This window comes from Sus scrofa, chromosome 2 (assembly GCF_000003025.6).
Source record: "Sus scrofa isolate TJ Tabasco breed Duroc chromosome 2, Sscrofa11.1, whole genome shotgun sequence".
NCBI classification, from domain to species: domain Eukaryota; kingdom Metazoa; phylum Chordata; class Mammalia; order Artiodactyla; family Suidae; genus Sus; species Sus scrofa.
In genome coordinates, this window is record NC_010444.4 from 106,754,059 (window position 1) to 106,767,711 (window position 13,653).

A 13,653-nucleotide genomic window follows, 5' to 3' on the forward strand; every position below is an offset into this window, starting at 1 on the left:
CTTTGAAATTAAAAGCTAATTATGCATATACAAATAAGATCCATATTCATCAACCACTGTTAATGTTTCATTATTGATCTCTAGCAAATGTTTCAAACAGACAGAAGGCTAAAAGTGACCTCATGAAAATAAAGTTAATTTCTGGAGAAAAGAGGGCAGCCTGAAACATAGTCTAGCCAATTCTAGAAAGCACGGAAGAAGACTTAAGTATGAGTTTTTCAGAATTATCCCCTGAAAGGTGAACTGCAAACAGGGTGTAATAGCAGTTGAAATCACAAGGGCAACCGTAAGAATATGTAGTATTTAAGGAGCCACTTGCCTTTGCATCCATGAAGGTAGAGTGAATAGAAATTGGATATAAATGATTGTAACTTGTGTAACACTCCATTACCTCAACCACAAACAGAATGACCCTACAGAAAACTGTTAAGGATTTCCTGATGTTCACAAGGATTTTGATATCGCCCATATTGCCACATACACACTTTAAAATAAATGATTTCCCAAATTGCCAATGGTTAGGGCTGAGAGGCAGGGGAAACAAAAGCATTAGTTAAAGCTTTGTATCACCTTATGTTGCCATGTAAAGTGGAACAGAGGTCTTGACATAAGAGATAAGAGAAAAAGTGAAAAAAAATGGGGTTTTAATTTATTGTACAATTTTATAAATGATAAAACAATAACATCCAATTGCTATACATAAACAATAGGGAAACAGTGTTGAACAGAATGAACTTGACAGAATAAACCTTTCACTTCCACAAAGGATATAAGAAATACTCAGTAGCAATTATCCTGTGCAGCAATGCTATCTCTGTAAACTCTTTTTTTTCCTGCTATATACAGTTGAAACACTTGTGCTTTTGCCTACACAAAGAAACAGTATTTATTAAAAGGTGCTACTTAAATGGGGAGACACAGGGTCTGGAGCCACAATCTGAAAACTATAATTCAAATACATTGCCAGCTTGAAGACTTTTTTTTAAATTTTCACTTTTTTTTTTTTTTTTTTAAGATCTGGATAATACACTAGACCCTTACTGTAATTCTAGATATGAACAACGTAGGATTCAGTTATAAAGTAGATCCTTTTAAAGCAGGTTAGTAACTGAAGTCTCAGAAGAACTTCTTTATTCTAAAATGGTCTTATCTCCGAGGGCTCCACAGGGAAGCTCCTGAAGATGTTAGCATAACACAAATCTAGTGTGTGTATATTAGAGACTCACTGTGTATACACATAGACTCACATATATAACATTGTATATATGCATCACACATGTCTATCTGTACTATGTAGATATATCTATAGCACATATATAATAAAATATCTATTTCTAGGTGGGCCTTATTTGGATTTTCTTTCATCAAATATGAACAATAACCCTCTCTCACTCAATTTGTAAAACATTGGTATATTGATAATGTCTGATGGGGAAACTCTCAAACCTGTAGAGGTAACAACTAACTATACATAACTCTTCCTACACCCCTTCCATGGTTATAGAAACTCCCAACAACAGCCACATGAAAACAACTCTTTTAAGAACCAAATACCACACTGTGTGCATTGTGACTAACTGGCGCAAATGATTACTTTGTTCACTTTTTTTTCCTGTGTAGTAGCTTAATAACTAGTTGGTATGTACACTGCCTATAGCATTATTTAAATAAATTGCTTCTGTGAGCATACATGTAGAAATTCCCATTAGCAACAGATATACATTTCATATGATGTACAATACATAAAGACATTTGAATGTCCAACACCTTCTTTCAGACAGAAAAGCTTCCACAGTCATTTCATCAGTCCTGTAGGCTGAATCATTAGATTTGCCCAGAAAAATCTGGTACCAATTTATTTTTTCTTTCTAGCAATTTTATATTAAGTATAGAACAGGCTGGGTAATAAAGATGAAAATGTGTCCATGGCCTATTCATGTTAACAGCACAGTAACAGCCCTGTTCAAAGGACAGGTGTATTTCACCATCAGCTGCCTGAACAGTGCCAGGTACAGGTTTCAATCGTGAAAAAGAAATAAAATATTAAAGCTATGAACATATGATAGTCTCAAAAGAAAAAAACCCTAGATATTTCCATTAGGTATGAATAATTTGATTTCTTCATTATGCCTTTTTGCCCCCTTAGTGGTTAAATCTCAATCCTTTTTCTTTTTCTTGCTGTTAGCCTTCTGTGATTTCCTTGCCCTATCCCTATGAGGAGGCCACAGTGGATCGTGAAGGGGGAGGGAAGATGAAAAGGAATACAATAGGGAATGAATTGGTCTTGTACAGTTTGTCTTCTTTGAACACTAAATGCCTTTAATTGAATTCATTCTTGAGTATTGAAAGTTCCCTGAGATGAACAAAAGTAGTCTCAGTCGATGCTGAAGCCCTTTTTATATGCTGAGCATTTTCAGAACTGGGCAATGTATTTAGAGAACACAAAGCATAGGGTAACAAAGCAATGCGAAGCTAAAAAGGCACTACTCAATGCATCCATGGGATAAACAGCAATGTGCAGAACAGTGAATGTCTGGGATGCTTTTGCTGTGGCCTTAAAATTGGTTAAATATGTTTGTTGCAAATGCAGTGAAAACGGCAAGGTACCTTGCTGCTGCTTTTTAAGACATACTTTCAATGAATTCTGCAGTGGATTTTATCTAGGAGAATTTACTTGTGACTTCAAAATTTCTATTGAATTCAAATTAAAGGCTACTCAAACAACTTGTCTGCAAATAGTTGAAATTAAGTAATTACCTACTTTTGATTCATTAAGTAAATCACTTTTCCACTTTAAATTCAAAATATGTACCTAATCCTTGAAAAACTTCCAATAAATAAGAGGTTCAATGATAAAAGTACATCATGCTCTATCCGTTTTTAGCTATGCATCTCTTTTATGGATTCTATTTTGTTTTCTTAGAGATACATGAATTCTCAGAAAATAAAATCTTCTGTATCCCAAAGAGCTATCATATTTTTAAAAGAATACCATATATTATTAATATATTGAGAACTGTACTACTGTGAATATCCTTTTCCTTGATTATATATATATTCTCCATGCTAACATATACATACATATACATATATATGTATATATATGTATATATGCTCCATGCTATTTATTCTTTCTTCAGACTGTCTTCCTTAAGAACCAAAACACATATTCCTCACACAATTTCTTCTTTCCTCAGACTGGCTTCCCTAAGAAACAAGAAGTAATCTATGTTGTTTCAGGTTAAGAGTAGAAGTGGGAACACAGAACTTCTGCTTTCTAAAGAAACAATTTATCATCAGAATTACCTACCAGCCTAGTAGTAATTACCAGAAATTGGCCTATTGGTCAATTCTGTGATATGTTAAAATTAAAAAAAAAATCAGTATTAATTATTTCATGTGCTTCCTTGAAAACACATTGTGATAACATGAATAAATTTAATTACAGAAAAAATATTGCTCAATTTAATTAATTTGAAGTGCAAAATACTGGTATATATTTTTGTTGTTAAACCTCTTAATTTTTTTTCACCATCTCTGTGATGAAAACAACACTGTAGTAATTGTATTTTTTTCTGCACTAAGAAAACTGAACAACAATCTAGAGAGCATGCCAATCTTCCCATTTGAATAACAAGAACTGGAAGTCACGTTTCAGCCCTACCGGTCAAACATTTATTCTAAAGGGCAAAATGCTTCCACAAATTATGAAATATAAAAGCTATGGAATCTTCCCTCAAATAAAAACAAAGTTAGAATTTGGAAAATTTAAAATACCTAGAGATAACTTTCATATTAGTAGCATATTTTCATGAAAGGAGAATGGTCTATTGTGTAGAGATATCAATATAATCTTTGGTACCAAAAGTACTTTTTTTTTTTCCTGTTAATTTTACCATCTTAGATTACAAAGAGTAATCCTATAGAATGGCTCAAGATTACTGAGTGATACAGTTTAGTTGGTACCTTCTACATCAGTGGCATAAAATCTAGAGGTTTAGAGTTATGCAAAATAAAACTTTTAAAAAAAGTCATTGTGTGGTAACCCGTAAAAAATAGAACTTTAAAAATGATCATTTGAATGTTATTTATCTCATTCATATTTATCTCAGAAAGGATTTCTAAGCACCCCAACACCCAAAGCAAAAGAGATTCCAAAAGGCAAACGAGAACAGAAACAAAAACATAATATTCATGATCACACTCGGAGTCCTGACTGAAGGCATTTACTTGAGTTGTTTCATCTTATGGATTTCACTGCTCAAACTGTTTCCATCTTGATCTCTGCTGACAGGACGGTTCACTTTCCCCAAGGGCTGAGCTGTGTTCCCGGGTTGCTCTTCTCATGTGCTTGGCGTTGCAGGGGCAGCCCAACAGTGATGAACATATTTGCTTGGTTAACTAATGACGAGGGCATTGTTGGATCTTGTAAACACTACTGATTATACATTCAAACTGTGTTCTTAGTGGAAGTGGCACTTACTAGGACCCTTGAAGTCAAAATACGTAATTTTTTAGAGCACTTCGCAGGTATTTCATCGGCTGGTAGTGGATTTCTCATGAATGTCCTTTATCACCTTTCAGATAAGTGGTGGATGCTGAAACCCAGTCTTGTTTTGGATCCTATTTTCAAATCTTAGGAAGCATCTTCAGAAAAGAAGTGCATATCCAGTTTGTATGTTTCGGATGTGCTTTATTGCTTTACGCACTTTCCTGTTGTCAGTTTCAGAGCGCCTCTATTATGCAGCACATTTAATGTTTTGAATTCTAATGGCATTCTATGAGGACTTGCATTGGAAAAGTACCTGTATTTTAAGTCATCATAGTAATGATATTTGACAGCTTTTCCATTCAAATCCTTAGGGAACGGCCAGAATCCATACAGGTGAATTTCATCACAGAATCTCGTGGCAAGTGTATACATGAGCAGACCGGTGCTGGGTCGTTTGATAGGAACTTTGTTTGTCAGCCAGTAACTGGGGAAAAAAACACACACACACACAAGAGAAGAACTTAGAGAAACATTCAACATACCCTGTAGCAAGTATACTACGTATTATTAAAGTAAATGAAATTTGAAAAGTAATTATACGAATGACATTCAAAAGATTGCTGAATAAATATCTCATAAGCACTTAGAAAACTGCATGCATTTATCCTTTATTTTTGTGCTTATTTGTGAGGTCATATGAATGTCCAAGGGACCTGGATCATAGATAAATATTACTGAGGAATCTCTCATTCAAAATGAACTAGCAGCAAACATTTATATAATCTACAGAGTAGAATCTTCTAAGAAAGTGTTAAATATAATTGCAAGAGGGACACTAATTGGACAGTGATTAAGTAATTTTCCTAGAAAAAGAGGATTTGAAACTATGCCTATAGGTTTTTAAAATCTTTAATATTTCAAATAAAAATATAAATAAATGCTTTGCCTATATTATGCTGATTCAACTCCAAATTCCAAATCACATTTATTAAAGCTAATTAAGAATATTGCCTCAACCCACAGAACAACAACATAAAACAAATAACATAATGTACATTTGGTAAATAGTTCACCATTTACGCAGTTTAAAATTCTGTTAAACAGGTAAAATATATTTCAATGCTGGTAAATATATTCTACTATTCAGTAAAAAGGCAAAAAATTACTCCAAAATGTTCGCTTCACCATTGTTGCCAAACTTTGGGGAAAACACACACACACACACACACACACACATGCTTTTTCACCTGAAAAGCATGCACACTCACAAGTTAATCATCACTTTTGGCAAGGAAGGAGGTTTCTAATACTTCTTGCCATATTCATTATCTTAAGTGGAATCAGCTAAAAGATGAAGAATGTGGACTCTGTCTTACCTTCAGAGTTGTCCAATTGTAAATAAAGTCAGTGAACTGGATTTTTATTTTTTTTATTATTATCTCCTATTCAGGGAAATATATGCCTTAACCATACAAATACGGGGTGGCGGGGGAAGATTGCTAGACTCTGGTCATTCTGTGTTTAAACACTTGCCTTAGATTTTGCACTATATTATTTCCTTTTTCTTTATTAAAAAAAATTTTGTGAACCTTTCTAGGGTAGATCATATACATCTTGACTACTGAATATGCAAACAAAATTGTTTTATTTCATTTGGTTAAAGAACTATTAGTCTTTCAAACTTCACTGCAAACATCCACAACAGGGAAAATATACTTAGCCATTATTAATGTTTTTTCCTTCTTTTTTCCCCCCTCCTTTAAACTAGGATTGACCTTTCACATTTTTTTATTTTTCTTGTCGAGGAAGGCTACATGCTGAATGTTGACAGCAATGTGAAGTGCATCATAAACCTTTTGTTATTACAAGTGTTTGGAGAAAGCATATTCTCAGTAAAGAAGATTCATAAGAAATTTTCAGAGAAGAACATCTAAGAATTTTCTTATAACCCAAAGATATGAGCAAAAACTATAGCACGAATATCATGAAGAAACCACAGACAAAGATTTCATGCAAGGACCATAGTTAAACTACAGTTTGAAGGCTTTGAAGAAACTCTGGTATAGACTGAAGCTCTTGCAGCTCTGAGAAAGCAGGTGTTCTTAACATGATTATTATAGGAAAGTTTTGTGAGCACAATCTGTGCGTGGTTACAAATGTCAGCTGATACAGTTGGTTAGTTTAAAAACTGTTTTTATTTATAAGTATTTTTTGGCCACACCCGCAGCATGCAGAATTTCCTGGCCAGGGATCAACCCATGCCACAGCTGTAACCAGAACCACAGCATTGACGATGAGGGAACTCCAATTTATTTATAAATTAAAGTGGGTGAAGCCAATTCAAACTCAGTCAAAAGAATGATTATTTCCATTAGGAATGACAATTATCGGGAATAGTCATGAAGGTCATGCTGAATTATCTTGTTTCTAAAATGAGGTGAAAAATAGCTAGAAGAAAATAATATCATGCTATATTATTTTATGGGATTCCAAGGTCACATTATTTATAATTACAAGATGACACTATAAAGAAGTTTTGTAATGTTTGGCTTAAAATAATTTGAATAATTTCACAGGGAAATAAACTACCCATTCGTCAGGATATTTTTGGAGAAACAATGCAACATAAATGAGTCATTAATTTCTAAAAAGAAATCACAGAAAAACAGGCCTTAATAAATGGTATCAATATGTAACGGGTAAATTAAAACAAAACCTTAAAGCAGGTCAAGAACTAAGGCCACAAGTAGTAACATTCTATGAAATTAAGAGAGACAGGAGCTAATCCAAATACAACCAGTAAGAGCTTACTATGTGCTTTATATAACTCTTATGTCACGCTTGAAATTTTTAGGCCAACCTATCAAGATTCAGTATGCCCAGGAACATACGTTTTATTTATTTATTTATTTATTTATTTATTTATTTATTTATTTATTTATTTATCTTTTTGCCTTTTCTAGGGCTGCTCCTGCGGCACATGGAGATTCCCAGGCTAGGGGTCCAATCAGAGCTGTAGCCACCGGTCTATGCCACAGCCACAGCAACGCGGGATCCGAGCTGCATCTGGGACCTACACTGCAGCTCACGGAAACGCCGGATCGTTAACCCACTGAGCAAGACCAGGGATCAAACCCGCAACCTCATGGTTCCCAGTTGGATTTGTTAATCACTGAGCCACGACGGGAACTCAGAACAATTTTAAAGTATCTGAAAATATCTGCTTATATACAAGCTGATATTTAAAAATGACAAATGTCTTGTTAAGGGTTTATCAAAAATATACTAATAAGGAGTTCCCTTACATCACAGTGGGTTAAGGATCCAGCATTATCACTGCAGTAGCTTGGGTCATTGCTGTGGTGCAAGTTTGATCCCTGGCCCAGGGGAATTTCTACATGCTGAGAGGAGATGGCAAAAAACAACAACAACAAAAAAATAGACTATTATTAACCCTGATTAGGAAAAGAAAAATAATGCACTGATAAAATAGTGAACTATTCATACTCTAATTCAGTATCAATTGCTGTAATTTTTATCTCAAATTCATATGTTCATAAAATTCAGCAATGTTTTCAATTTAGAAAGTAATCTAGTTTCCACGTATGTATTTCTTTTTATGGAAATTGATTTTTTTAAATTATAAAATCAATGCAGGCTCTTTGAATAAGATTTGAAGGAAAAAAATAGGGAAGAAAAATATTGCCTATAATCCAACCACATAGAGATAATTAGTGCCATAATGTGCAGTTTCCTCTTGTTTCCCTAGTAGTTTTGGATCTTAATATAAATATTTCAATCATTCACAGATATACCTATAATATTTTCTATCAGCTAGGCTAAATTTTCTTTCAGTATTATTAATTTCCTCTCCCCCTCCCTTCCTTTCTACTTCAATATTCTAATACTCTGTCTCGTATGAAACAAACTCACCTTGCATTTGCTATATACGTTTTCAAATATTTCTAATTTTTTTTAACAGATGCAATACTCTCCACGAGTCTCACTACTTCTCATATGGAAACTCTGTTCTTGCTAATGAGCAAGGCGTCTTACCTATGCCTTCAACATATCTGTCCCATTTCTTACTTCAAACACACTCAACTTGGAATGCCTTTACTCACCAAATCAGTGTGCTATAGAAGGCCATATTTACGATCATACAATGTGAGTTTGAACCTGTCATATAATGCTTATGAGTCCTTGGGAAAGCTACTTCACCTCTTTGGACCTTGGGGTTAATAATATTTCACATACAAGATTGTTATGATAAAGTAAAAGAGGTAGTAAGTATGTAAGAATATAGTGTAAGTCTCGACATGTAGTGAGTAAGTAACAGCAGATCAATTTTAACATATCCCACGCAATCCATTCTTCAGTGCCATTCACACATCCTACTTTTCTCCTGGCACTTTCTGTAACTGCATATTGGCTGGACAATTGTGGTCATGTCATTATACCTCAGTGGTATGTTTCCTTAGTTTAGAAACAAAACCGCCTGACTGTTTGGCTTTGGGGTTTCCTCTAAGACTCTACTGCTGTTTCAAATCCAGTACAAAGGACCCATTTTTCCTACGAACACTCTCAAAACTGTTTGAAGCTAGAAAATGATTTTGTAGTTTCGATATGTAACTTACTTAACCACATTGCAAATGCCAAAGGCAGTGACATTGAATCAAAGGGTAGGGATTCCCATGCAGATGTGAATAAGGCTTCTTAAGGTATTTTGAAATGTCGCTAAAGTGAAAGCAGGAATTTGTAACCTCAAGAGGTCAAATTTATCAATACTTTTTTTCTGTCTGTCCTTTATCTGCAGAGCTCTGTATTAAGTAGGTGATAAAAAGAAAATAGAAAATTCTTTCTGCTGAGGCCCTTCATAGTATACATATAGAAAATGTTTTACCCACCTTCATAAGCCTAATTCATTAGAGGCATAGAGGACTCAAGGCATGGGAAAAGGATCTAGTGATCTCTACAGTCTCCCTGATGTCTACTCTAGGAATCAGAGTTTGACCTTAACTCTGAATTTTACCCTTGTTTTCATCTGGCCAGGTACATAGTCAGGTTGAGTGCAAATACATTATTAAGAAACTCTAGATCTGTTTACGCTACATTGCTTTTGCTGAGAGTCTCATATTTTACAAGTGAATATATAACTTTCACTATTGTGATATTAGTAATTTCACTCATACTCACAATTTCAAAATACTGTTACACAATCTTCATACAATCCTGTGATGTATGCCCTAGTAAATATTACCATCTCTACTTCACGGAAGGTACAGTTAATAGCTCAAGAAGTAAAATAACTTGTCCGGTTTTGCTCAGGCAATGTTGGTGTTGTACATTGGTGTGTTAGTGTGTAAGTAAATGTTTCAAAGCAGACACTGGCTTGGGGAAAGAGAAAGTTGCATTTTTGTAGCATTTGCCAATTTCTATAGTGTAAACATTTCCATCAGGGCTGATTTAGAATGACTAACTTGACAGTAAGCACTGAGCTTGAGGAGAGAAGGCAAAATCAGCTCTGGCAAGCAAACACAACCCAACTTCAATACATCACTGGCTATAGAACAGAAAATATTCCTTTTGACCTGTAGCCCCATTCAGTGTGTACAATAAAACTCAACATTAAAGAACTTTGCCTTAGAAATATTCCCAGGTAGTTTATTCATATCTTATTTGCAAAGTGAGAAGATGGGGGTATAACTTGTGTCTGTGTAAAGATAACTTCACTACATACTAAGAGAGAAGTTTAATATTATGTAATGAAAATAGAGAAGAATGTTGCTTCGATTTTTGTCATAAAATTTAGCTCAGTGCTAGATACCCAGTAGGTATTTAATAAGTACTTATTTAATTTATTCTTGCTGGCATCTTAGAGATTTGTAGTGATAATGAGACGGCTCATGGCTTAGCAATCTCTGAGGGACAAGTCAACAGTGGCAAAGCACTAGATAAGCTGGAGTCTTGACTGTGCTTTACCTTTAGTGAACTATGTGGTCTTGGCCAAACCACTTAAAATTATTCAGCCTCAGTTTATTCATGAATAAAATGGGATTCTAAATATGGTTTCTACTATACTTAAAACTGTCATTTATAAAAGGTCGCAAAGAATCTGAATTCAAGTGAGTATTTATCCAGTTGTAGCAGTGGTCCAATTTTGATGTTTTGTGACTATTAAACACTCCCACTTTTATAATGTATCATCTAACATAACATGCAGCCTTCCTCTTCAATAACATTATAGAGCTGTTTGATAAAAACCACTGCTGATGAAAAATATCATTTCTAGCTTCTCCTAATAGTTGTGACTATTACATAAGATTGTTTCATAAGATTTTCCTTATGTTAAAAATCATAACAAACTGATAATTGGTTATCTAAAATTATAAAAAAAACTCTTCATAATTTCAAAGATATAGCTAATCAAAAAGAATGATATCACAGGAAAAATAAAATCTTGTGGAGAAGTGAGAACAATTGAACAGAAAGAAATAGAAGGAATCCCTTTGACTTTATATACTATATCAGAAACCTGAGTTTCACTCCACATATACATCATCATACAACATACATCAAAAGTGGGTTAGATTTTGGCAGCAGAATTTAAAAAATAATTATGTAGGTGGATTCTACCTGGATTTAATAAAATCTCTTTGGGGACTTCCTGAAAAAACATGTACTGGTGCCTGGAGGCTCTCACATACACACGAATAAATAAAGTAGATGCAATGACATAGACTTTATTGAGTTTCTCATTTAACCTCACTGAATTCTGAAAGACAACTGAAGTTTATAATCTGTAACATGATAATGAAGAAGTGGTGACCTCCAAAAGGTGAAATACTGGAAATAAAGTAGGGGGATGGTCCCTTAAAGAATGATGGAGGAATTAGATGAGGTTAACACTGAAGTACCTTGTGAATGATCCTTTTTATGAGATCGGGTTACTTTTTGAAAATAAAAAATTATGGAACCATTACATTTTTTCTTCCTAAGGTTAAAAGAAAGTAGTGAAAATCATTTATTGTAAGACATGAAGTCCTACAAAAGAAGAAAGAATTAAGGTAGGATATCAAAAAATGACTTAGATATTGGAAGATGATAGCAGTGTTTTATCCTTGCAGTTTTTTTCCTTTACATAAACATTTATTCTAAGGAGGCACTTACATGATATTCTTTCACATTCCCCAGCCAACATAAGGACAGTTTCCCAATAAAAGTCCATTTTACTATAGTAACAAAATGTAAACAACTCTTCTAATGGCCTGATGATCTTATTTTAGCTTCTTTTGGACTATTTACAAATGGATATGCCCAGTTTACATCAATAAGTCAAGTTACATTAACTTTCCAGATCGGAGTTGTGCTAAAAATCTATTTCATGAGGAGCAGAACCAGCAAATGCAATCTATAATCCATTCAATAACAATGTGATCTACAACCCATTCAATAATGAAAAATGCTTGCTAGCAAAGAGTACAAACTAAACATCAGTCAAAGATCAGAGTTCTTCTCAGAGCCCAGTGAAGACACAGAATCAAGGCAGTCAGAAGTAAATTAAAAATAGTTCTTTTACGCTTTCTCAGCAAGTATTAAAACAATAATATTTGGGGAAGTTAGTCACATATAGATCATTATTCTCCATTTTTATTCTTGTCATAAAGTGTGTGATGCTGAAGATACTGCCCATTTAGAAAGTAGCTTTGTCCTTGGTGTGAATTTAAAACTCAATAAAGGGCTCTCTGAGCAAGAAGTTGAGAAAGGGGAGCAGAGGAGTTGAGAAATGGCTTTAAGCTGAGAGAAAAGCCTCACGAAGAAATATCCCTGAGGCAATGCCAAGGATGCAGGTTTTAGGATCTAGATCATATGATAAAGCTGTCACTAGAAATACTATTGGTGTAATTCTGTTCCACAGAATTAAGATTAAGGGATAATTTAATTTTTTTCAATCTTTAAAACATGGAAAGACCATAAGGTGATAAATAATATTTTTCACTATGTCAAATGTTAATATATAATTGTTCTTTTTCCTCTTCCAGATGTCAATCTCCAGTTGATGAAAGTCCAACCTAATGGAATCAATGCTAATTTTCTTGCCTTTTCTTTTTCTTAGTCTCACCTAATGCTGATAACTCTCAATATATTTGTAGGCAGAATCATTTAATTTATATGATTTATTCACATTTATTAAGTAGTTTCTGAATGGAAGATGATTAGTAGATATTAAAAAAATAATATTCTTCTGAGGAGACAAAACAATAAAAAGCTAGCTATAAGCTTACAATTATATTATGTAAATACTATTCTTTATTATGGACAATATGAAGGTAAAAACAGTATTACAAAATCAGACTACTGTGTAACAAATTATACTTTGCCTAAGATTTTCCCCTACTATGATGTTTGTCATAATATTCAGTTAAAGTGCAATGTTGAAAAAATGAAGTTGGACCTCTCCATTTTCATCAACCAATTAATGGATAAGTAAAATGTGGGTATATCCATACAATGATAATTAAAATGAAATGCTAGTACATGCCACAAGGATGAACCTTGAACACATTATAGTAAGTGAGAGAAGCTAGTCAAATAAGAGCAAATGTTACATGATTCCATTTATATGAAAGTCTGGAATAGACTAATCCATAAGGACAGGAAGTAGATGAGTGGTTGCCAAGACCCGGAGGTGAGGGCTTGTGGGGGGCGGGGGGAGGAATAAGGAGTGACTGCTAATGAATATGGGGCTTCTTCTTGGGTGAAGAAAATATTCCAAAATTGATGGTGATAAAAGTTGCCCAACTCTGTCAATATACTGATTTAACTGTATACTTTAAAGAGTGCATTCTATGGTAGGTGACTTATGTAGCAGTAAAGTTGTTACATGTTAAAAAATGTAATACTGAACGTTTATACCTCACATTGGTAAGAAGATAAATTCCTAAGTCAAACATATTATTTTCTTTTAACATTACACATTATTGACGACTCAAAAATTAGAGAGAATTATAACTCTATAGAAACTAAACAAATAATTTTAAAATTAGGCTATCTCTCATCTAATTATCTATCCATATAATCTATTATATACATAGTTGTATGAATTACTTTAATATTATGTTTTTCTCCAAAAAAGAAATGGAAAAAAATAATTCAGAAGC

The 13,653-nt window shown here is 33.8% G+C and overlaps 1 protein-coding gene across 1 annotated transcript in view; it reads right to left on the reverse strand.

The window, feature by feature from the left end:
* Positions 773–13,653, reverse strand: part of ST8SIA4 (ST8 alpha-N-acetyl-neuraminide alpha-2,8-sialyltransferase 4) — a 90,976-nt gene continuing 78,095 nt past the window's right edge. The window contains 1 exon segment of the mRNA NM_001037322.1: positions 773–4,976. Within this exon segment, the coding sequence (NP_001032399.1) occupies positions 4,694–4,976 (283 nt within the window). The 3' untranslated portion in view covers positions 773–4,693.